This window comes from Barbatula barbatula (genome assembly GCF_947034865.1).
Source record: "Barbatula barbatula genome assembly, chromosome: 5".
Lineage (NCBI taxonomy): Eukaryota > Metazoa > Chordata > Actinopteri > Cypriniformes > Nemacheilidae > Barbatula > Barbatula barbatula.
In genome coordinates, this window is record NC_136769.1 from 2764066 (window position 1) to 2790907 (window position 26842).

The 26842-nt window shown below is 45.3% G+C and overlaps 1 protein-coding gene across 1 annotated transcript in view; it reads right to left on the minus strand.

The window, feature by feature from the left end:
- Positions 1-26286, minus strand: part of LOC306893683 (butyrophilin subfamily 1 member A1-like) — a 52905-nt gene extending 26619 nt beyond the window's left edge. The window contains exons 1-3 of the mRNA XM_079455632.1: positions 26206-26286; positions 25809-25877; positions 25148-25498 (exon numbers count right to left, since the gene is read on the minus strand). Coding sequence (XP_079311758.1) covers positions 25148-25498; positions 25809-25877; positions 26206-26224 — 439 coding nt within the window. The 5' untranslated portion in view covers positions 26225-26286. The remainder of the gene's footprint in view (positions 1-25147; positions 25499-25808; positions 25878-26205) is intronic.
- Between the last annotated feature and the right edge of the window lie 556 nt (positions 26287-26842).

The window sequence follows — 26842 nt, forward strand, 5'->3', positions numbered from 1 at the left end:
AGGCCAATGAAATTGGCGAATTAAATTTGCATGCCGGGCTCCGCCCCCGGCGAGCTCATTCATTCACCTTTTGTGCTGAGGAGCCTGAGAGCATCTCACGATCGCTGCAGGGGACGGCTAGTGTTGTGGCATGAGGGACACAACGTCTCGTTCCCTCCATCAGGGAACAGAGGTTACATACGTAACCGAGACGTTCCCTTTCTGTCTGTCTCTCGACGTTGAGTCGAACCGACAGATGGGGTTCCTATTGAATACGCCACAGCACTAAGCCGCGTCACAATCTCTAGCAAAGCGACATTGACCGGCCTGGGTGAGCCACACGTGAGCGCTATCGCGAAATTTGTAACCTTCCAGTGGGCAGGCACCACAGACGGAGGCCTTGTTCTCTAAACGAGAAGCCGTCCGGTACCGTAGGGCTACTGGGTAAGCGCTGTTCCCTCAATATGGACGTGCGCTACGGAGACCACTTCCCACCATATACAGTGAAGTGGAGACACCAACATGGTCTCACCAAATAGGGGAGAACTCATGGGAGGTATGTGCGGAATGCCGCAAGGTGGAATCCTGGGGGAGGTCATGGGTTGCCACGCGGGGAACCATCTCATGACGACATCTCAGACGGAACCACCCTAGTAGGGGGCTACTACGTGTGGGGCACTAGGTCCGGTTAGAGCTATATGTAATAACTCAGCTTGATACCCGGCCATAGGCGGCATGGCTGCTCCGCCGAGCCGCCGCCCCGAGTGCTTATTGATGGATGGACGGACTGCCTATTCTTCACCCTTGGGGAAAGAAGGGAGGCAGCCCATAGCGCACTGATCCACCTAAGAAGGGGAATGGCGCTATCCGCAGGCGTACGCCCTACGACTGCTGGTCTCACCTGTTGGCAAGACTCGAGCTGCCGGTTCCCCACAGAGGTTGCAAGCCTCTGCGAGGTATAGTGTAGCCCAACCCGCAACTCTACAGATGTCTGCCAGAGAGGCGCACTGAGCCGATGCCCACGAGGAGGCCACACCCCGAGCGGAGTGTACCGTCACTCAAATGGGCACGGGCTAGGATCGGCAAGCCGTAGTGACGGCATGTGCGATTCAGCGCGACAACTCTCCTCGGAGACAGTACTCCCGTTGCTGACCTCCATAACAGACAAGAGCTGCTCAGGGCCTTGAAGCCCTCCGTGTGGTTCGAGTAGAGGCGCAATGCGCTTACTGGACACCCCACGTACAGGTTGGGTCTTTCTCCCGTTGTGGGAGCGCCTGCAAGTTCACCACCTAGTTCCCAAAGGGGGCCGGCGGAACTTTGGGCACGTAAGTCGGCCGGGGTCTCAGGATCACGTGAGATTACTCCCCAGCCTCTCCTGCAATAGGACAGCACGTTCCAGAGCGAGCAATTCTGCGGGTCTTCTCCTCGAGAAGAGCACCAGGACGAGAAGGGGCGCCACTTAAAGGCATCCAGCCTTGTGGGCATGGCCCTTGCCTGAGTGATAGTCTCCACCACTGTGGGGGGTAGATCATCCAGGAACTCCTCGTCCCATGCAAGAGCCAGACCCAAAGGTCCGGCTCGAATGCCACAACGTGCCCATCCCCTGCGAGTAGGCCCTTCGCCAGGGGATTTGGCCAGGGGGAGTTGTCGTCAGGAGTATTAGCTCCGAGGACCAACTGTAGTTGGGCCCGTAAGGCGCAAATAGCAGCACTTGTACTCCCTTCCCAGACCTTGCACAGGACCTGCGCAATGAGGCTCACTGGGGGGAAGCGTACTTCCGCTTGTCCCGCGGCCAGCTGCACGCTAGGACCTCCGTGTCGAGGGGGGGCCTCGTCCAGGGATTACCCAGCGGTACTGGGTGGTGTTCAGGGAGGCAACAGGTCCCCCTGTGCCCGCCCAAACCACACCCAAGCCGGCCCGCAGGGGTGGAGTCGTCACTTCCCACGAGGTGTCAACTGACGAGAGAGCACTTGGCTGTCTGGTTTAGGACACCCGGTGGGTGTGTGACATGCAGAGGATTTTCCACCTGCTGTCTCCACCAGGGGTGGAGTCGTCACGTCCCACGAGGTGTCAACTGACGAGAAAGCGCTTGGCTGTCTGGTTCAGGACACCCGGTGGGAGTGTGACATGCAGGGGCTTTGCCACCTGCTGTCTCCACGGGAGGAGGCGTTTTGGCGAGTTGCGATGACTGCAGCGAGCGAATGCCACCCTGAGGTTTAGTACGCTACACCGGTCGTGCTGTCCGGGCCAGTATGCTGGGTCTGCACGATAGGCCGGAACCTCATCAGTGCAAGCAGGACAGATAGCAACTTGAGGGCAGTGATATGCCAACGCAGGCGGGGGCCCGTCCAGCGACCCGACACTGCGCATCCGTTGCACACAGCACCCGCAACCCGTAGGGAGGCGTCTGTCGTTACCACGACCCGCTTCAAGACCTGCCCGGGGTTAGGATGCGACGGCAGCAGGCGTAATGACGATACGCCTACTGCCAGTGCGCCACGCTCTCCAGGGAACTCGTCTCTGTAGTCAGTGCTGTCGCGGTCCCATGTGCGTCAACCCGAGGGGAACAGGCCACCCCCGAGGACACCATGCCCAGGAGCCTCTGAAACTGATTTCAGGGGACCACTGGCTGCTGCCTGAAAGTTCAAGTAGCTCAGCACTGACTGTGCGTGCTTGCAAGGTGCTGCTCGAGGTTTGCAGCGACCCCTGGTTTTGGGGATGATGAAGTGCGGCTGTAGAAGCCACTGGACATCTCGGCGAGGGACGGTTCGATCGCCTTCGCCAGAGGGGTGGCAGCCCCGGCCTGGAGCACGGGAACACCCCTGCCTCTGCTGAGGTAAGAGGATGCCCGAAGTTCGGCGGAGGTCTGGCAAACTGGATCGAATGCCGAGACGGACCACACTCCCAGCCCCCGTGATGGTTTGAAATGCTAACCAAGCACCCAGGGACCTCACAAGGGGGGCTACAATCTGCTTCATCAACCCGCAGGGGTTGGTTCAATGACTAGCAGTGCTGGTCCCATCCGGGGGGAACTAATTGGGTCGGTCTTACCCCGTGGCGTAAGAGTGGTGGCAGCTTGGCCCACGGCACTGCCAGCCTCAACACCAGAGATGTCGAGACCTTGCATACCCTGGAAGGTGAGTCTAGGTCAAGCTCCCCAGGTGGCCGCCGTCTACGGATACCCGCGACTGCATGCTCCACCCAGGGTGCATTGACATAGTCCCTAGCTGCCTCCCTGCCCCGAGGGAAGAGAGGGCGATAGAGTCAGCTAGACGGAAGTGTGCCGAAGGGGGCGTTCCAAGTCTTACTGAACTCCTTATGCAGCTCGGTAAAACTCGGCACTTGAGCCGGGCACGGCTTGGAGTCACGCCCGGACCCAATGTGCGAAGTACCCAGCCGCGAGCGCCAGGGCTGCGGTGCACCGCAATCCGACACTCACGGCGGTCCGAGCTAGCATGGCTGACATTTTGACGTCTGCTCTCACCTGTGCTCGACCTCCCGGGAATCGCTTCAGGGAATCGCCAGAGTCTGATGCCAGCAGGTCGCGCTCCGATGTTGCAAGAGACACCTCATCTCCACGGCTCGTATCCAAGCGCGTGGCTGAGGAATAAGACGGCTTAGGACCATCTTTGGGGAACTGCTAAACAAGCGAGACGGGGCGCGAGCGGTCCGCGAGCCGGCCGGCTGACGGATTAACGCTCACGATAATCCCCCTCGCTGCCGCTGACGGCAGGGCCGTAGCCGCTGCGGTAACAGAACAGGAAGCAAACGAGGTGTTGGCTGGATCTTACAGAACACAGCCACCATGACGCAACGTCTGAATAGCCATCCGCAGGACGAATCCCCGAGGCTGCCACAGTGGTCGGACCCCCGAACACCTGCGGCAAACACCGTGTCCGTCCCCGTCCTTGATGAGTGTACTGCACCCAAGAGATCAGCGGGCAATGCCATGCTGAGGAATTTGCTCTTTTAGAAAAACACCTCTGGAACTGCCAGGACGCCCAGGGGAATCTCCGCTGCACCGCGTCGTAGAATTCGGCAATTCGAAGAATGTCATCAGATGCGAAGGCTCCGAAGAACAAAAGGTGAATGAATGAGCACGCCGGCTCCCCTTTCATACCCGGATATCCGGGGGCGGAGCCCGGCATGCAAATTTCATTCGCCAATTTCATTGGCCTTTTCAAAATAGTCAGAAGATGATAGGTTCTCAAGGGCGAACCCCATCTGTCGGTTCGACACAACGTCGAGAGACCGACAGAAAGGGAACCCCAATGTTATCAACCCTTCACTGGCTACACATTAAGTATCGTATTGACTTTAAAGTTATTTTAATCACTTTAGAAAGCCTTAAAGGGTTTAGCCCCTACATACATAACAGAGCTTCTATCACACTACAACCATCACGCTCTCTAATATCTCAAAACTCAGGACGTTTGATAATACGATTGTAGCAGGAAGGGTTATTACCCCTCCTACTTGTACTTGTCATCGCTTAGTGTTCGGCCAATGGCCTGGCGTCCGGTGCGTATAAGAGCACGGGCTACCACTTCCTTAGTGTGCGTCATTATCCGGGCCGTGACGTCATACACGCGCCCTGCTGCTTTTTGCTGGAGTGCGCCGGGAGGTGTAAAAGTAAAAGTTTGCTGAAGCGATTTATCTACCAGCGGTGCTGGCTGCTGGTCTGTGCGCTTTCTAGAGGTGAATGTGGATATTTGATACAGGTAAGAGAAGTATTTGTATGCGGCGGTGTTTTGTGGATTAAGTTTTTATGGGTTGCTCGGACTAAGTGAGCAGTCTGACTAATTTGTATACTTAATGTAGTAGTGAAAGATCTATCTGCGCTTCCTGCCAATGAGCTTTGTCGGAGACATTTGACTCCACCCACCGCATAGTTCGGGGGTAGTAATCCCGGGGCAGCATGCTTTGTTGTGAGTATACTGTTTGAACGTGAAATCGAGAAGGAACTCTCAATGTAACACCATCCGTTTCATTTCTAGGTATGCGTTAACGACGGTAACAACGTTTTGAACGAGGATTATCTGCGCTGTGCGTCATAGTAAAGCCCAGTTTGTGCTGTGCCTCATCAGCTGCTGTTCTGTTCTGTTTTGTCTGTGTTTGGAGTGCATCACTTGGAATTAACCGCTCCGAGTAAACTGTTCTAACGCGAACCGTTCAAGTGAGCTGTTCCCAGCGAGCGGTGACTCCGTTCAGTCATATGCCTTGAGTTTTCCCTGTTTACTTTTCCTTGTTTATTTCTTTAATTAATTTCCTTATTTCTTTAATTTCCATGACGAGTATTTTCGAATTTGTATTTTTATTTTGAATTTACTTATCGTATTGTTGAATTTATGTTTATTTATTATGGTTGGATCTATGTGATTTGAATCATTTCTGGTTTTGGGTTGAGACTGCGAGGTCGGGACCAAGGAGTTGGTTCCTTCCCAGAACTGTACCATAATTCCTCATATTATTATTTTTGATTTGCATAAAACTGCTCTTTAATGTTTCTTTCTTTTGTTTGCTGGCAGGGCCTGGGCACCCGGGGGCAGACGAGTGACCAATTAGGTGGTAGCATCTTCACTGTTTGTCATGGCCTTTTCTGACCTGAGTGGTTGAGTGTGTGTGCGGTGCTAGCGTGTGTGTGCACTGGATAGAGTAATTCCCCTAAAGGTGAATTCTTGAGACTGCCCCTTGGGTACGCCCGGGTTTCTGCTGCAGCCAACATTGGTATTCAGCAAATTGAAGAGAGTGATTGCTGGTCAACGCTTTTTATATTATAAATGCTTGCTTAATTATTAATAAAATATATATATTTTCCCATTACCTATGTCTCTGACTCCAACTGTGATTAGGATTTGTGTGTGCCTTTAGTTTAGAGGTTGTGTTAAATTCTTGGGGCGAAATTCCCCAAGTGGCGTAGTCGGAAATAATAAACTGAATTGAGCGTGCCTATAAATTGTTGTCGGTCCAATTCCACATAAAATAGAGCTGCCCGCTTACCGGCGCTTCGCTACACATAGAATAACTAAATCCACCAAAGGGGGTTGAGCTTTCTCATACGTAGCACCCAAACTCTGGAATAACCTCCCAGCCAACATGTATATGTGGGCCCCATATGGTTTTTACTGGGGCTACATGGGAATCAAGTGGGAATGGTCCCAATATGGGCATCTTATATGGGGCCCGCTTGGTTAAACTAAATAGGTCCCACATGGGCTACCAAAAGTGTGCTCCCTATATAGGTCCCATATAGGTCATTTATGGGAAGTACGTGTATGGGTGCCAAATGAGTATCACATGTAGGGCCCTCATGGACAACCCATATGGTTCTCACATGGGCAAACACAATCAGTCCCATATAGGCTGCCCACATGGGCCCAAGGAAGGACTCAGAAGGTTGACCTGTATATGAGTTCTGAATGGGGAAACACATATGGGGACCTCATGGCAAACCCATATGAGTCACACATGAGCAAACACAATCAGTCCCATATAGGCTGCCCACATGGGCTCAAGGAAGGACTCACATGGTTGATCTGTATATGGGTTTTGAATGGGTAAACACATATGGGGACCTCGTGGCCAACCCATATGAGTCACGCATGAGCAAACACAATCAGTCCCATATAGGCTGCCCACATGGGCTCAAGGAAGGACTCACATGGTTGACCTGTATATGAGTTCTGAGTGGGTAAACACATGTGGGGCCCTCATGGCAAACCCATATGAGTCACATATGAGCAAACACAATCAGTCCCATATAGGCTGCCCACATGGGCTCAAGGAAGGACTCACATGGTTGACCTGTATATGAGTTCTGAGTGGGTAAACACATGTGGGGCCCTCATGGCAAACCCATATGAGTCACATATGAGCAAACACAATCAGTCCCATATAGGCTGCCCACATGGGCCCAAGGAAGGACTCACATGGTTGACCTGTATATGAGTTCTGAGTGGGTAAACACATGTGGGGCCCTCATGGCAAACCCATATGAGTCACATATGAGCAAACACAATCAGTCCCATATAGGCTGCCCACATGGGCTCAAGGAAGGACTCACATGGTTGACCTGTATATGAGTTCTGAGTAGGTAAACACATGTGGGGCCCTCATGGCAAACCCATATGAGTCACATATGAGCAAACACAATCAGTCCCATATAGGCTGCCCACATGGGCTCAAGGAAGGACTCACATGGTTGACCTGTATATGAGTTCTGAGTGGGTAAACACATGTGGGGCCCTCATGGCAAACCCATATGAGTCACATATGAGCAAACACAATCAGTCCCATATAGGCTGCCCACATGGGCTCAAGGAAGGACTCACATGGTTGACCTGTATATGAGTTCTGAGTAGGTAAACACATGTGGGGCCCTCATGGCAAACCCATATGAGTCACATATGAGCAAACACAATCAGTCCCATATAGGCTGCCCACATGGGCCCAAGGAAGGACTAACATGGTTGACCTGTATATGAGTTCTGAGTGGGTAAACACATGTGGGGCCCTCATGGCAAACCCATATGAGTCACATATGAGCAAACACAATCAGTCCCATATAGGCTGCCCACATGGGCCCAAGGAAGGACTCACATTGTTGACCTGTATATGAGTTCTGAGTGGGTAAAAATATGTGGGGGAACCTCATGGCCAACCCATATGAGTCACATATGAGCAAACACAATCAGTCCCACAATCAATCATGAAAGAGTTTTGTGCTATGCACCCAGAATGCATTGCAGAATGACAGCGATCAGTTGATTGTCACCATTGTTGCGATTCATACGTGGATTGTATGTGTTTCTATGTGTCCAACTCATTCTGTATATCAATTTATGTCGATATATTGTCAGAGCAGTTTAGGAAACTATAATACCATTATTTTTTTACTGAGTCACATCACTTTGAGCATAATCTCATCTTTCAGAACAAACATGTTTACAATGCACATATAGGTGGAATCAATATTGAAAATGAGTGCCAACAGCTCAACTAATTGAAACACTGATCACACTAATGTTGACTTACATTTTTTTACTTATATAAGAGCTTTGGAGATGTGTCCTTTACCGTATAGCTGGCAACAGTGTTGCCGGTGTATTACTGTAGAAACAGCAGGTAAGAGCTAACAGTGCAGTTTTCTAAAAATTATGTGGAAAGTCATTTAGTGCTGTCACTGGAAATGTTTGTCGCTGTTATTGTGTCTCCATTATCCATTCACACTTGTCGCATATACAGTGTGCACCGCGCTGCCCTAGAAAGCAACAATCTTATCATCTTATTTTAAATATATTAATGAGCAAAACCTCTTCCAGAACCTGACCAAAAAGCGTATTTTATTTACATGTAGATTGTATAACTTTTATTTGTTTTATATATCTTGTTTCATGCTCTTTCAGATCCACATGTTTTAAATACAAAGCCATCGCATTTAAGCTCATGTTTTAAAAGATACGATACAAGATGATAGCGTTCTCTCACTAGAAAATAGTTATTGACAGCATAATGCGATCGCTTTTCTCTCACACATACACAATATAAGCATATAACATGATGTCTAGTGTTATCTGTTTTTCTGAAGGTTATGATGAGTTGGGATTAGTCAGTGCATATGGTGTAACATGGTTGTTTCCTGACAGAAATCTTGAATAGGTGACTGGTAAAAACACAATAGAAACCACTAGGCCTACATGCTTTAAAAGTGTTGTTTTTCTTCCTGTCAATCCTTGTGCACTTTGACCATAAACTGTTGCTTTGAGCGGGAGCACGTAACGCTTACGTGTGCGGTTTGAATGCTGCAAAAAAGTGCTGCACGTGCAATGTGAAACTGGCATGACATATATTGTAGGCCTATTGCTGAGGTTAATGAAAAATTCATATTTAAATGAAAAGTCATCTGACATCTGATTTAGAGGGTTTTGCATCTGAAATCATGATGTACTTTAAACATTTCTGTATGCTTTTGAATTACTAACGTTTTCACTTTCGTTTCAGCCTCAATCAACAACAATTGTTTTTGTTGTTCCAACGTTAAAAGAGCACCCGAGACAATTTGCTCCAACTGCTTTCACCGAACCAAAAAAAAAACTAAAATAAAAAAAAGGAGTACCTGTTAAGGAAACTCCACTAAGCCTCAACAGGGAAAAGGAAATTCCAACATAAAATTACCCAACAAATATAAAAAATAATCAAATTAAATTAATAGAAAGTAATTTAAAATATATATGATTTTACCCAAACACACAAATTGTAAATTCAGAATAACTGAAAATAGTTTCTAGTTTAATTTTTTATTTCAAATTATATTTTTTCCACGACTGCTTATGCCTCCTACAACTATTCATATGTAATATTTATATAGTCTGAGTTTGTAATATTACTGTAGTTTATAAACCATGGATTTGCCAATATTAATACACAAAAACATGGTTACTACACTTTTACAACAAAAAAACCTATGGTAATTTTCGTAAGGGTTTTCATTTAAATAGATAGGAAACAACCTGAAATCAGGTCTAATACTTTTACTATTCCTTACTTTTATTATGCCTAATTTTCTCTTATCTTGACAACAACATATCTCATTTTACCCCCTCCCCCATTGGGTATTTCATCGCGCCATTTTCAACCACCTGGCGGTATTTTCTATCACTCGCATAATCAGGAGCTCTCGTGTGCAGCCAGCGACCCGCAACTAAGGTGAGTTCATCATCTTTTGTTATATGATGTGAAACTGTATTAATAAACAGTCTGCTATAATATTACATGGATAGAGGAAAGTGATCCATTTGTTAATTACGGAACTAATTGGATTCGTCATATTGTGCAATGCAAAAAAGAAAGTGCACATTAACAAAGCTCTTAAGCCATCTCTATGACACAGAGAAAACAAGTCAGAGAGACAACTAATTAAAAGTTTAAATATAAACTGGTGTATATTGTGGGGGATATGCAGTTGAGATCGTGATCACGTTCATTGCTGGGATCCGCCTGGTTTAAAATCGCGTTATTGCTTATGAGCCAGATAAAAAATGTTTAGCACGCTGTTTAATCGAAGATCTAATTCATCAAAAAGCACATAAACATTTGATTAAATTAACATACGGTAGTGTCATTATTTTAGCAATAAATGCGCTTTTTCTCTGAGTTGTGTTCTGTGACGCAAACTTGTTACCTCGCCGTTTTCGATCCAAAATGGGTCATTATTGTAATTCGTCTATCTGGTGAGTTTTTGAAAGTGGGGTCTGTGAGTCTGAGGGTCACGGTTAATGAAATTATGTGAATCGATGTTTGTAACGAAGTTTTGCGGGTTATGTTTTAAATGCTGCCCCGATTGAGTGTATAATATACACAACTCGTGAATCAGATTAGATGTTACGTGTAGTGGAATTGCGCAGCGCCTGAGCAGTATGCATTTACATTAATCCCGGCCTCACAGCAGAATCCTCTAAATGGCGCGCAATTGTGATTTGGCTGTCACGTGTATTACAGCGCCCCCTAATGTTTGCTTCAGTTGTATTATTTCGTAATTCAGTTTCATAATAATTCACATTATTGCATTATTATGCTATTTTTATTAGTTGCATCTTTAGGGATTTTGTAACTGTTTACTATGTCTTGTCCAAAGAAGAGGATATTTTTGCCACAAAGCTTTCATGCATTTAGAGGGTTTTGTAGTTAAAGACAGTCAAATTTGTTAAATACCAATGAAATGAATAAAGTGACATTTATGAAAATAAGACATGCCAAGAACTGACTACCTTTTCATTGCCTTTCAAATGAAATGACTGAACCTAAACATAAGAGCCAGATAAAAAAATCTTATTTAAAAGAAAACATGTCAGACGCACTTTTTTGGATCTGAATATAGCCTATAACATTTGGGGGGGTCTTGCATCCTTGTCACCTTTTTCACCTCGATGAGTTTACATCCCCGTCTTCACGTGTAGAATTATTTTGTGTTCAAAACAATAAAACATACTTGGTGTTCACAGTACTAAAGTTCACAGATTATTAACTAATTTACTTCATGTACTTTTTCTAGATTTTTTCAGATCCCGAATAGCTGTTCTTCTAAACCATGTAAGTAATTGGAGTTAAATATTTTGCAAATAATATTTTTCCCTACAAATATTAAAATAAGATGGGCCATGTCATGTCTCATTAGAAATGTACTTGCATGTCTGAGGTGTCTAGCGTCCAATAAAATATGAAATTGAACATTACTTGGTATTTATTCAAAATCTTTGTATAGGCTATGCCACATTTTTGTATTTGATTTTCCTCCTCATCTTTAAAATTGTTTAACTTTTCCCACTAAAACAGCTATTTGGTATTTTAGTTGGATTAGGCTTTTTAACAGCGGATGTATTCTTAGCTGGAACGGTGTAAAACCATTCAGAGCAATACATCTAATTTGACTCACTTAGGTAATAAAACACCTTGTAGTCAACTGTCCCAATAAGTTTTTTCTGTAAATTGACTGGTGTTTTTTAAAAATGTTATTTTGTATATAGTTTAGCTCATGTGCATTTTATTTTATGACTTTAAAGTTCCAATAGCCTTGGAACTCTGTACAATATATCTGTTTCTGCCCCTGGTCTTCTCTGTGTATTGTAGTTAAATGGATTGCTTTACTGGAAATTCACGGACAAGGAGAAGGAAAATTAAAGTCAGAGTGCAGCAGCATTTACTCAGTCTTGCAATGGAGGATATGGAGCAAGCAGATCAGGCTGTAGACCAGGCAGTGCAAGAGTTTGGGGAATCTTTGAATGGTAATAGTGATGAAGCTGTGAATCTGGATTTTGATGTCAGTACTGAAGATGTTGACTTCTACAAAGCAAGTGATCCTGATGATCATTTTGATCCTGATGAACAATTTTGCTGTGATAATCCTACAGAGGAACCCAATCATGATCCTAAAAGGAAACTAGCTGAATGGGCAGCTAACCGAAACGTGTCTCATTCTGCACTTTCAGAGCTATTGAGTATACTTTCAGATCTAGGTCTGGATTTACCAAAAGATCCAAGGACTCTTCTTCGGTCGTTAAAAGAATGTAATGTGCAAGAAATGGGACAAGGTAGCTACTACCATTTTGGGCTTGCAAATGCAATACTTTCAGAATTGAAAATGACAAATGAGAGTGAACTGACAACAGACACATTGACTGTACGTGTGAATGTTGATGGATTGCCTATTTCTAGGAGCTCTAATATGCAACTATGGCCTATATTAGGTAAAATTGTTGAAATGCCAAATCCAAACGTGTTTATAATAGGTGTCTATGCAGGTCCCTGTAAACCTGAATCAGTAAATGACTACATGCATGATTTTATTGAAGATTTAAAAGTTGTCACAGCAAGTGGTATATCTTTTAATGGTAAACACTACAATGTACCACTGCCAGATGCTTTTATCTGTGACACTCCCGCAAGGGCTTTTTTAAAATGTACCAAAGGGCATGGAGGCTACAGTTCTTGTGAGCGTTGCACACAATATGGTGTTTATCTTGATGGTAAAGTTGTGTTTCCTGACATAGATTCTAGCCTAAGGACAGACACTCAGTTTGATCAAATGTCTGATGAAGACCACCATCACTCTAAATCACCTCTCCATGGTTTAGGCATTGGCATGGTTTCCAATTTTCCTTTGGATTATATGCATTTAGTTTGCTTGGGCATTGTACGTAAATTAATTGCTCTGTGGTTTAAGGGGCCATTACATTGTCGGGTTTCGTCCTCAACTTTGTCTGCTATCTCTGATCACTTGAAACGTTGTAGACGGAGCTTACCTCGGAGCTTCTCCAGAAAGCCACGTTCTTTGGCTGAGTACAGACAATGGAAGGCTACAGAATTTAGGCAGTTTTTATTATATACAGGGCCTGTGGTGCTTTTTCAAAGACTGTCCCGTCAACAGTACAAAAACTTTCTTGTTTTGTCATCTGCTATGAGAATACTTTTGTCTCCAAGCTTTAGAGAATACTATGGGTATGCTCATAAATTATTAAGATGTTTTGTTACCAACTTTGCAAAGATATATGGAACAAACTCTATGGTTAACAATGCACATAGTCTTATACACCTAGCAGATGATGCTATAAATGATGGCCCTCTTGATTCGATTTCATGTTTTCCATTTGAGAATTATTTGGGGCAGTTGAAAAAATTGGTGAGAAGACCACAAAATCCTGTGCAACAAATTGTCAGGCGTGTTTATGAAAGGCAGTTATTTGCTCACATGTCTAAAGAAATGCCCGAAAATGTTAAACTGACACAGCCTCATGAATCTGGACCGATGTTGACAGAATTTCCCATGCATCAGTATGTTCAATACAAGATGTATAAGCACAGAGACACAATAGTGTCAAACTCCACTGGTGCCAATTGTTTTGAACTTGAAGGAAGAGTTGTTATTGTGCGTAACATTTTGCATTCCACTGGAGGAACACATGTGGTGTATGAACCTTTTGAGAAAGGGACATGTTTTTTCAACTTCCCTATCAATTCAACAGCTCTGGGAATAAGTTTGCTATCAAAACTTTCTGGCCAGCTTTCCTGTGCTCCTGTAACTGACTTCACCAAACCACTGCTTTTGTTGTCTCTTCAGAAAAAGTTTGTGGCTTTGCCTCAGCTACACAGCACATAATTTATTGAACTTTGCAGGGCTTCCTCGTTCAGTGTTGTGGAGTTTGTGAATGAAGTTGACACTGATGGCTGCAAGAAAATGGACATCATTCCAATAGAGTGGTTCAAGGACACAGACAGAAAATTATGCTGGTGGCCACCAAACTCGCTGGTCAATGTAACAAAGGCAGTGAAAGAGGGCACACCACCAGCCAGTAACTGGATGCTGTGTAGTGTCCGTGTAATGGTCAATGCAGGTAACTTTTGATTTTATTCCATTAATTAAAATAAATACTTCTATCTTTGATAGTTCACCCAGAAATGAAATTTGTGTCACCATTTACTTACCCTCTTGTAATTTTAAACCATTATGACTTTCTTCTGCAGAAAATAAAAACGAATTTTCTTAAATTCGTTTTTGACAGTCCTATTTTTTTACTTTTGTTTTCTTTCTAACTATAGGGTTTTCACTCCTACCAAGCAGGATCACACCAGGCATAACTCAGTTGAATAGTTAAATCTGGTGTGCTCTTGCTAGGTGGAAAAAAAATCACAACAGAAATTTGAATGTAAGATCTGACATCTTAGTTATGGCAATGCACATATATTCTGCAACCAATTTTTCTTTCATTGTATAAAGTCTTTTGTGAATTTTTAAATCTGCCTTACCCCTTGACTATGTATTACTGTTATTTACAGCTACTTATGGAGAAGCCAGGGTAAAGCTACACCAAGCTGAGTATTCATCAGACCTCACTGACACTGAAATTGTCTCAAGAAAAAGAAGGTAGGTGTTTGTGAAACAATACAAGTCAATTTCAATGCATTTTAGAAACAATATGAAAGTAATTAAAAGGTAACTTGCGCCTTTGTTAATGTACCTAGGCCAAGTGCAAAACTTCTCCAGAGTAAAATAAGCACCCAGCTAGAATCGAGTGAACACTCTGACACTTCGGATGAACTTCCTCCCACTCCACCAGACCAACTCCTTAAGGTAGCAAAAAGGAAAGCAAACAACTACATTCAAGACCCCCCTGCCCAACGTGTCACAAGTTCTAAGTCAGAACAGTACACAAGCCCCTCAGCCCGACAACTTACCAGTTTTACTCCCCAACGTGTGGCAAGTCATGCATCCCAACAGGGCACCAGTCCCTCAGCCCAACAACTTTCCAGTTTTACTCCCCAACGGGTGGCAAGTCATGGATCCCAACAGGGCACCAGTCCCTCAGCCCAACAACTTTCCAGTTTTTCTCCCCAACGTGTGGCAAGTCATGCATCCCAAAAGGGCACCAGTCCCTCAGCCCAACAAGTTACAAGTTTTACTCCCCAACTTGCCGCAAGTCATGCAACCAGCTCTTTAGCCCAACGTATTGCCAGCCCCATACCCCAAGGTGCAAGCCCCACTTGTGAAGCCATGTTCACTAAACTTCTTACAATGTTAGAAGAAGTGAAGGAGACCCAACGTGTTCATGGCAAGATGTTGAATGTGCTGCTAAAAAAGCAAGACGGATCAGTGGTAGAAGTTCCTGAAGGAGTAGTCTTACCTCTGAAAACCCAGGCTGACCTTGAGGCTCTTGATCAGAAGCTGGGGGATCATAGTGTCATGTCTGCTGTTGTAAGTTCACATTTACGCCTTATTCTTCTCCTGATCTTTATCTAAAGTAAAACCCTACAACTTTTTTTATAATGGGTTTTTATGGTATCATCTTATTTAGATATATTTGTATTTTACAATTCTATGGACCCTTTTGTTAGTCTACCATTTTGAATACTGATTATGGTTTGTAGGAAGATTACAAAATAATATTTGATAATAATATGTGTATTGCAAGGTATCAACCTACAGCTTTAAGGAATTGATCTATGTAATGTCAGCTTATTGAACACCACCAGTAACGTGTTGTCTTTACATTAATGTAAAAAAAATCTACTTATGGCTCTCATCTTTAGGTTGCCATGGTAGCAGATGTAGGCGGCACAAGCGTCGATGACGCAATAAGAAGGATGATGAAGTTCATCTTTTCAAATGAACTCGCACTGGAGTACAATTTGTTTGGCCGACATGGGAAGAAAAAGTTTAAAGACTTGCGTCTTTTCAACGTTGTGTATGGCAAGTAAATTATCATATTATATATTAAGTTATTATTACATACTGTGATCTTAAATTAGAAGGTAACTCTTCACAATAAGGTTAAATTACTCAAGATGAGTTTGCATGTTAACTGCCATGAGCGAACAATACTTTTGTTAAAGTAATTATTTATCCTTGTAAGTGTTGATACAAATATTTGCTTATTGCAGGGATCCAAACTAGTATCTAACATTTTGAATTGAAATACATTCAGCTCACAAGACAAAACAATATTTCCTTGAAGCATGTATGTATAATGCAAACCCTGTCCGGGAAACCACCCCTTAATGCATTGATTGTAATAACAATTGTTTATAAGACATTACAATGCATTAAAAGGTGCATTACAATGCTTTAAAACTACTTTTATAATGCGTTATACATACATGCTTCAAGGAAAGTGTTACCCAATATTTTGATACTATTAAAAAAAATAATCAAAACCACAATATGACTGGGAAAATAGCTTTTTGACACATAATTCAAAAGAAAACCAGGTTTATTAAATAAATTTATCAGACTAGGAAGCATTTAAAAGTGTATTGAAGGAGTTCCCAATATATTGATTTCTTCCCTTATTATTTGGTCATCACTTAAAAAAAATGTAGGCCTATTTTAAATAAAATGCTTATTTTCTAATAAATTCAATAAATATGTTAGCACAACTATAAGTCATTATAAGTATATTATTTCAGTCATTTAAATGAATAGTTCATCCAAAAATCGAATTACCCTTTTTTATTCACCCTCAAAGATTCTTATGGGTGTATATGACTTTCTTCTTTCAGACGACTACACTCCGAGTTATAATACCATTTATCCTGGCTCTTCCAAGATGAATAATGTGTGACTGACTAGTTCACTCAAATATGAAAGTCTGTAATCATTTACTTTTCCTTCAATTGTTTTGAACGTGTTGATTTCTCTCGTGTGCTGAACACAAAAAAGCTATTTTGGGAAGAATGTGGGAAACCAAACAGTTTCTGGTCCCCATTGACTTATGAACATTTTCATAATATCTTCTCTTATGTTCAGCAAAAAAAAAACGTCATGCAGGTTTAGAAAATTAGAGTGTACATAAGAGATTTATTGTAGAGCTTAGTTTAAAAATGACATGTGAGCTCAGTCTTTATAAAGGTGTGCACTTCTGTCTCTTTGCTGAATACTGTATAATCCATTTACATTTTGAATAAGTTTTGTTTGTCGTGCAGAGAACTGATTTCCATTTACACAGTTTAGAAGAGACGAATGCATTTAATGGAGAGTGAATCCACAGTCTTACAAAAAGTTGTTAATACTTATCAATTAATCACCCACAGAGGTCATACAGGCTTGTTGTTCAAAAAAGGGGGATGGAGACGTGGATTCCAAAATACAAGGCCATTGCACATTGAGTCTGAAATCTGGTTCCAAAATTTCCGCACGTTAAAAAATATATTCAACCTCACGTTTTGTCAATCACATTTACACACTCTCCGATATTTTCGTCCGTCATTAGAATATTTGAAATGGGTTTGATTCTATGCATTTTGAGAGGCATTTTGACAATCCAGAGACAGCCTACAAATGATCGCCAAATACGAAAAAAAAGCTCCTGGAACAAAAGGCAAACTAAAAATGATTTCCAAATACAAAAAAGCTAAAATAATTGTATTTCAATTATTAAAATAATACATACTCACAGACTGGTGTGTTCAACTTGAAGTGGCAAGTGCACAGACCGATCAATGTATGGCATATAAATACCACAAAAGTGATATTTAGTTTGATCAGATCAAACTGGTTTCTTGTATGGTCTCATGGTCAAAAAGTCACTTGTTTTGGCACTGTGGTAAAATTTTGCCTATGCCACGGAATGTAATTGCTACAAGCAGAAATGTGCTATTTGTAATGTTACATTATATATTTATCTTAAAAATGTATTTGTTTTTGCAGATGCTCTTAAGAACAATGCCCTGACATCCAAAGTGAACCAGCAAGAAGCTGAGAAGGCACTTTCAAAGTGGTTCACTGGGGCAAGAGACAGAGGAGGGCAGAGGGCATCGAGAATGCACCAAAGAATGTCTGTTTAGTTTCCAATGGAGTTTATGCTTCTGTTATAGTTCTTCTATGATTTTTTTCGTTTCCACCGAAATAATCTTAATAAAAAATGTGTTTAAAGCTTTCTAAGAATGGCTCTAAAATGGTTTTCTGTCATACAATTCTGGTTATTTAAATAAAAACAAGTTATTAAAATATTTGAGTCTGCACTGCTTTGTTCCATGTTGATATTTAACTTATTTGTGTGGTGTTGCTGTCAACTGGAACCGTACTGTGGTTCTGGACACATTATTATTATACAGTCACAATCCGCTACCCACATTAAACTTAAATCTGGGAACAATATGGGTCTTGTCTATATATGCTAGTTCGGACCCATCTAACACCCAGTAAAATCCTGCATATTACCTAGATGGGCAATTGACAAGGGGCCAACACGGAACCCATGGACAATCCCATGTAAAGCCCATATTTCCAGCCCATGTTGTCCCCATGTAGTACCCACATAAATCTGAAATCTGGTACCGATATGGGTCTTGCACATGTTGCCCAAGAGGGACCCACCTAGGGGAAAGTTAAATCCTGCATATTACCTACATGGGCAATTGACAAGGGGCCAACACGGAACCCATGGACAATCCCATGTAAAGCCCATATTTCCAGCCCATGTTGTCCCCATGTAGTACCCACATAAAACTGAAATCTGGTACATATATGGGTCTTGCGAATGTTGCCCAGTTGGGACCCACCTAAGGGCAATTGCAATCCTTCACTATATTCATGTGGGCAACTGGCATAGGGCCATTATGGAACCCACGGACAATCTTACATAGGGCCCATTTTCCAGCCCATTTCATACCCAAATGGGCCCCACATACAAATGTTGGCTGGGCTTCCTGATATTATTCCAGGATCAGACACACTCGCCCAATTTAAATCTAGATTAAAGACACATCTTTTCAGCCAAGCATTCACTTAATGCAAAATAAGCTAAATAAACCATCTGGAGATGCTAACATTAGATATTATTTACTAGAAAAATTGAATTATTACATGAACACCATGTAGCGTGTTTTACCCTTTTTTTTCGTTTTTCCCTGTAAAGCTGCTTTTGAACAATGCAAATTGCGAAAAGCGCTATACAAATAAAATTGAATTTAATTGAATTACACATATATGCACATATAGTACACTTGAGGGGAATCATCTTTTCAGGTTCATTTGGTCACATCTATTTAAGAAATGACTTCGTCTAAATGCCTAAATGCATTGAGTTGCTGCCATGTGACTGCTGAGTAGCAATTTGGGTTTAGGGGATTTTGGGGAATTAGACTGGTGTACATAATAAACGTGTGTGTTATGTTAAGCAAAACGTCTCGGTTACGTCTGTAACCTCGGTTCCCTGATGGAGGGAACGAGACGTTGTGAGAGACTGACTGGGGTTTGATCTTGAGAACCTACCTTCTCCGAGATAATTAATTATAAAACGCCAATGGGCTTGGCGAATGGCACGCGCACGCCAGTCTCCGCCCCGTACATACGGGTATAAAGGAAGATGGCGGCGGTCATTCACTCACCCTTTGTACTGAGGAACCTGAGAGGGCACTCCCGTTCACTGCAGTGATTCGGTGCAGCGTTGTGGCATGAAGTCAGCACGACTGCCGGTTACAGACGTAACCGAGACGTTCCCCTTCAGTCGGTCTCTCGACGTTGTGAGAGACTGACTGGGGATCAATCTTAAACGCCACAGCGCTTGCACCGATATCACGACCTCTAGCGGAGCGACCCTGACTGGGCTAGCGAGTCACAAGAGTGCTACCGCGAGACGTAATCTTCCAGTCATATAGTATTGGTCATACTGAGAAGCCTCTACTGACGGCCTCACGGACAGTGGCGTACACCTCTAGTAGCGAGGAGCTGTCCGGAGCCGAATACTGGGGAAACACTGCTCTCCTCTTAGAAGAGTGTGTTACGGAGGCCACATCCTACCCGGAGGGGAGGTACATGTGGAGACATGACATGGTCTCCCCGGCGGGGAGAACAACATGCGGAAAGGTGTTAGCCCGAATAGGGGGACAATCCAGGTGGGATTACCACCGGCGGGGAGGTCACAGATTCACCAATCGGGAAATCCTGAGTGGGGAATTCAACACACGGGATGACCCAGAGGGGAGTCACTACGTATGGGGCACTAGTCCTAATACAGGGGTCTGCCTGAGTAGGGATGACTCTACCTATAACGGACCTGGTTCTAACAGACGGCTTCGCTCAGTCTGTTACCAAGTGCAATGTTTAGTGATGGATGGAATGCCTATACTTCGCCGAGAGGGGAAAGTAGGTAGGCTACAATAGCGTACTAGTCTCACCATCAAGTAGTCTCTTGATGGAGGTGAGCGCCACAAAGACTGCATCTTTCATCAAACTGAGGAAGATTGGCAATTCATAGGGGCTCACCAGGGCCGTACCAAGGCCCTGTAGGACCACATTAGGGTCCCAAGAGGGTATGGAGCGCGGCCAAGGTGGACACACCCTTCTCGCGCTCCTGAGGAACCTGGTTACCAGGTTGTGCTGACGGGGATACTTACCTGCAGGTCAGCACTGATCCGATCAGGCAACTCCGCGGGTTCTCCTCCCGGGGAGAACACCAGGACAAATTGGCACCACTTATGAGCGTATGACCGCCTAGAGGCGGGGCTCTAGCCTGTAAGACAGTCTCCCGGACCGCTAACGGGCAAGTGCTCGTCCTGTCCAGGGGCCAGGCATGGAGGTTCCAGAGGCCTGCGTTGGGGTGCCACAACGTGCCCTTCCCCTGCAACGGAAGGTCCTTCGTCAGGGGAATGGGCCAGGGGGGGCCGTCGTCAGATCTACCAGATCCGAGAGCCAGGTCTGGTTGGGCCAGTATGGCACCACTCACCAGAACCTGATGCCCCTTTTCCCTGACCTTGCACAGGACCTGTGCAAGGAGGCTCACTGGGGGGAAGGCGTACTTCCGCTTGTCCCGCGGCCAGCTGTGTGCTAGGGCATCCGTGCCGAGGAGACCCTCGGTCTGGGAATACCATAGCGGGTAATGGGTGGAGTCCGGGGAGGCAACAGGTCCACCTGTGCCTGCCGAACCGCTTCCCACATGAGCCGGGCTGCACGGGGATGGAGTCGCCACTCTCCGTGGGGAGTACACTGTCGAGAGAGCGCATCAGCTGTCTGGTTCAGGTTGCCCGGGAGAAACGTGGCCCGCAGGGATTTCACCTGCTGACTCCAAAGGAGGAGGCGTCGGGCGAGTTGTGATAACTGCGGTGAGTGTATGCCGCCTTGCGATTGATGTACGCCACGGCAGTCGTGCTGTCCAACCGGACTAGCACATGTTTGTCCTGCACGAGGGGCTGGAGCCTCCTCAGTGCCAGAAGGACTGCCAACAACTCTAGGCAGTTGATATGCCAACGCAGTCGGGGACCTGTCCACCGACCCGATACTGCGTGCCCACTTGCACACCGCACCCCACCCTTGCAGGGAGGCGTCTGTCGTTACCATGACACGCCTCGAAACCTGTCCGAGCGGAACCCCCGCTTGGAGAAAAGGTCAAGTCTGACCAGGGTAAGAGAGTGCGAAGGCATTGAGGCGTTACCGTAATCCGCCTGGTGCCGGCGTGCCACGCCATCCAGGGAACCCGACTCTGTAGCCAGTACTGAAGCGGCCACATGTGCATCAACCCGAGAGGGATTACCCCCGTCGAGGACGGCATGTGCCCCAGGAGCCTCTGAAAATTCTTCAGCGGCGTCGAGGGATTCTGACTGATCAACCTCAGACAGCGCAGCTCTGACTGTGCACGCTCGTTGGTGAGACGTGCTGACATACGGACAGAGTCTAGTTCCATACCGAGGTAAGAGGTGCTCTGCGCGGGGGAGAGCTTGCTCTTCTCCTGGTTGACCCGGAGGCCTAGACGGTCTAGGTGCCGAAGCACAAGGTCCCTGTGCGTGCACAACACATCTCGCGAGTGTGCCAAGATAAGCCAGTCGTCGAGATAGTTTAGCACTCGCACGCCTTGCTCCCTGACAGGAGCTAAGGCAGCCTCCACTTGTTTGGAAAAAACATGTGGAGACAGGGCCAGACCGAATGGCAGGACCCTGTACTGATACGCCCTTCCCTCGAACGCGAACCGCAGGAACGGCCGGTGTCGGGGGAGAATAGAGACGTGAAAGTACCCGTCCTTCAGGTCGATCGCCACGAACCAATCATGGTGACGTACCGAGCCCAGGATGCGCCTCTGCGTCAGCATTCTGAACGGCAGCTTGTGCAGGTGCTTGTTCAGGTGCCGCAGATCCAAAATGGGCCGCAGCCCACCGCCCTTTTTGGGCACGATGAAGTACTGGCTGTAAAACCCGGACAACATCTCGGTTATAGGGACGGGTTCGACCGCACCCTTTGCCAGAAGGGCGGCGACCTCCTGCCGAAGTACGGAAGCATTCTCTCCTCGCCCCGAGGTGTACAGAATGCCCCGAAACTTGGGGGGGCGCCTGGCGAATTGGATCGAGTAACCGAGACGGACTGTCCTCTCTATCCAGTGTGACGGGCTGGTGCGCTACCAAGCTAACCGTGCCGGGGGAGGCTGGTTCGGTGGCTGACAGTACGGTCACCTCGCACAGGGGGGACCCCCCGGGAGGTTGACGGCTCTGTTTGTTTACCTGCTTCAGGCAGCCTGACGCAATGTCCGGGGGAGATTGCGGTCGGCGGCCCGATCTATCCAATACACCGTCTGGACGAGAGTGTTGTGGAGGAAAACCCAGGGGAGATTTGTCTCTTTGTGAGTATGTGGGCGCCGGACCCTGAAAAGGGCCCAGACTCGATGGAACGTGGCAGGCAGCGTCCTTCTCCGATCCGGCGTTGGAAAGGCCGGGATTCGGGCCCAGTAAAATCTCCCCCTGGTTCGTCCCGTCAGGGCTGCTTAAAGAACCCCTTGGCGGGCTGCTGACGGGGAACAGATGCCCTCTTCCGCTGGGGTCTACGTCTCTGGTGGGTCGTCCTCTGGGAGGTTCCTCAACCGGAGGGCCGCCGCGGGAGGGCAGGGTTGCTGGGAACCGGGCTGTGCCCGAGACAATGGCGACCTGTTGGTTGCTGCGTGGCATGATCTGTTCGATCGCCTCAGTCTGCCAGACTGCGGAGAACTGCTGTCCTCCACGGTATCACCAAGCAGCCCTGCTTGCGAGATGGGCGCATCCAGAACGGTCGTAGCGCGAGGTCTGTGGCAGTACGTAGCTCACTCATACGAGTTGGGTCGAACTTCCCGCCGTCCAAATCCTTCAGGACTTTCGCCTGAAAAACCCGGAGGACCGCCATGGCGTGGAGAGCGGAGGCGGTTCGTCCAGCAGCACTGCAAGCCTTCGAGTGTCGAAGAGAGCTTACTTGCTCTGGACGGGAGTCTAGGTCGAGCCCCCCAAGTGGCAGCTGTCTGCGGGCACAAGTGGCCAGCGACTGCAAGCTCCACGCGGGGAACATCAACATAGACTCTAGCCGCCCCACCAACCAGGGAAGTCACAGCCACAGAGCCCTACGGCCTGAAATGCGCCAAAAGGGGTGCATTCCAGTACTTGGCGAGCTCGTCATGCACCTCCGGGAAGAATGGTAACGGAGCAGGGCGTGGCTTTTGACCACGCCCCCGAAACCGCGCCACGAGCGTTCCGGGGAGGATGTTGTTACACCCTGCAACCCGATGCACGCGGCTGCCCGGGAAAGCATGGCCGACATCTCAGCATCAGTCTCCTCCGGAGCTCGACTGCCTGACGACAGGAGATCAGAGGAGTCTTCCGCATACGATGCCAGCAGGCAGCTGTCCGACGCAGCAACAGAGATAGCGTCATCATCCGTGTGCGAAGTCTTACCACTATGAGACGGCCGTCTGCCGCTCGTAGGGGACGAACCAGGTGAGCGTGAAGGGGTATAGATGGTCCGCGAGCGTGAAGCTGACGGAGCAACATCTATCGGCGTCCCTAAATCACCCCCGCCGCTCGCCAAAGCGGTCAACCTCGCCGAAACGGCAGCTGAACACGCCTGGGAATCAGACGGGGTGGTGGCAGCGCTCGAAAGAACGTAGCCAACCGTGACCGCAACACCCTGATTGCTATGTCCGCACACACGGGACATTGCATCAGTGAAACCTGCCTCAGCATGCTTGAGCCCCAAGCAAGTAACACAGGAATCATGGCCGTCAGACTCCGGGATGAGTCTGTCGCACCCAAGGATACAGCTACGAGACGTGCTCGTAGCCGGAGGGACTTACCTCTTAAGGTCTGTAGCCTTCTGCCGAAACGCCCAGGGGAAGTCCACCGAAAGGAGAAGTCCGCTGCTCCGCGTCATAAATCCAGCAGGTTAAAAGTTTTCTCGAAGTCGAGTATCGCGTGTAGCATCAGCAAACACACAGGTTCCGAAGAACAAAGGATGAGTGAATGACCGCCGCCATCTTCCTTTATACCCGTATGTACGGGGCGGAGACTGGCGTGCGCGTGCCATTCGCCAAGCCCATTGGCGTTTTATAATTAATTATCTCGCAGAAGGTAGGTTCTCAAGATCACACCCCAGTCAGTCTCTCACAACGTCGAGAGACCGACTGAAGGGGAACAGCATCTTACAACCACCCAGACATGTTCTATATTTATAGATGTGTAAACATGGCACAGCGTTTAATGTATAATGCATTATATGTCTAACACCTTGTTCCTGTGAGACAGGAAACGTATCCCTTGTCCGATCACCATCATATTTTGCATGCTTGTTTATCATATTAAGATGTATGATTGTACTTAATGGCAAGTCAATTGGATTGTTTGTTAACGGGTAGCAAGCTTTCAGGTACACCGTTCACTTGAATATAATAAAGGACCCTGTAATGGTCATGCAAATGAAAAAAAGTTGAACTTGTTTTTGATAGTTATTGATCTAGACAGTCCAGAGAATTGTACTGTGGTGGAAATTTTTTAATTGCTTGAAAAACCTAGGACAAGTTCGCAAAAGTAGGTTCTTAACATCATCACAAATAACTCACAAACTGTTTGATCGACATCAATGGTTCAAGAGCCAAATTTGTTCGGAATTATGAGAGCTTTCATAAGATATCGAACGTTTGTGTAAATGTGTAATGTCACGTGATATACAATTGTTAAGGCAACCAAAGATGTGTCAATTTTGCCATTTTTAATGTTATGGCGCCACCTAGTGTCCAAACACCGCAGTATTTTGTAAGTCACCTGGGAGTGATGGACTCCACAAATGTCATCTGCATTGGTTTGGATTAGTGGTGGCTTGCTCCTTCATGCTCGCGTCCTAAAAATCATTAACAGCATCACTAAACTAATCATTCAGTGTTTTAATGGTTTTGTTTACCTTCAACTTTCAGATCAACAGTGACGTCATCACTCCAGGATTCAGACTGAATGAAACATTTGTAAAGTCCTTCATCAGAGATTTGGACTCTTGAGAGTTTGAGTGATGTGTTTCCTTTCTCTAGTTCTTCTTTAAACACTCGAGTTCTTCCTCTGTACGACTTAAGCTGATCTGTGTTTATGTCTTTATGATCTTCATACAGATGAACTATTGAGCCTTTGAGATCAAGTCTGATCCACTGGACTCTCATGTTCACAGCACTGATTTGGGGTTTGATAGAACACGGCAGAATCACATCTTCACCAGATACAGTCATCACAGGAGCTGAAGGACCGATCACCTCGTACTCATCTGATATGAGATTCATGTGAAACATTTCATTTGTTACAACACTCAGTTATAATGAATTATGCTGATGATCTGTTTTATTTCTAAATGTGTCAGTGATGTACAGTGTTGTGTATCAAACATGATCATAAGAGACAATATGACGTCTGTCCTGCTCTCTAGAGAGACACTTCAAGTATTCTTTAGTGTCGACACACATTTTTTATTTAATTTCTTCTGAAACTTTTGATGCAAACATGAATCCAATATTGTTTTCTTAATGATTACCTCATATTACTCATATTTGACTCATGTAAACACAGTAAACATTTACCTGATTGTGTAATTCCAGTAATAATCAGTAAAGTCACACAAATGAACTTCATCTCTGAACGACACGTCACTGAAAATAAAAAAGAAACATGTATATAAATAGTCAGTTTACACAGATGATATGAGAACAGTTTACATAAAATACCACAACATGTATTAAAGTCATAAAATGTCTGTCAGATGAGAACTAGTTAAACTGGTGAACATCATGTGATAGAAACAAAGTTCAGAAAGAGTTTGTTCATCTGTCAATCTGTCAAATATCATATTTAAACACAAGCTCATGAAATGCACTATATCACACATAAATATGCACAATATCAATGCTTCAAACAGAAATGAGAAATAGATCATTAAATAACTGAATCTATATGAGACGGTCAGACGTTTATACTCACAAAAACTAGTGAGATGCATCACATCACATCAGGAGTCAATGAATAAAGACGTCCTGTCTGGAGTCTGTGAACACTAAATATGTCTGTTGGGACATGAAAAACATGGTCCTGAAAACATGTCAAAGACAAAGGTGTTTCTTCAGAACTTGATCAGAGTTCCTGTGAACTGATTTACTTTTACTTTCACCAGAATGAATTTCACACCCATCAAATTATTCTACCTGATCAACAGGTGTGTGTTTGTGTGTGCGTGTGTGAATTGCATCTTTATATTTAGACTAGACTATATAGTTCATAACTTGGTTTAAGTGTATTGATGTGATTTAACTTTAATAAACAATTGTTTTCCCTGCTTTATAACTTTAGACAGGTTTTAAAACTGACTGCATCTGTAACTTAAAGAGCCGTTTACACAAAACATGTTGTTTGACATTCCTTAAACTGAAGCTAAATGTGATGTTGTGAAATGTTATGAGAATCACCACAGAATGATTCTTATAAAATGTATTTCATTCAGTTTATGAATAAGCAAACAAGATATTTGAAATAATCCTCAGAGACGGCACAGCACCCATAAGATCTATCAATACACATCATACAGTACAAAGAGCCGGACTGACATATCAAAATGATTTTA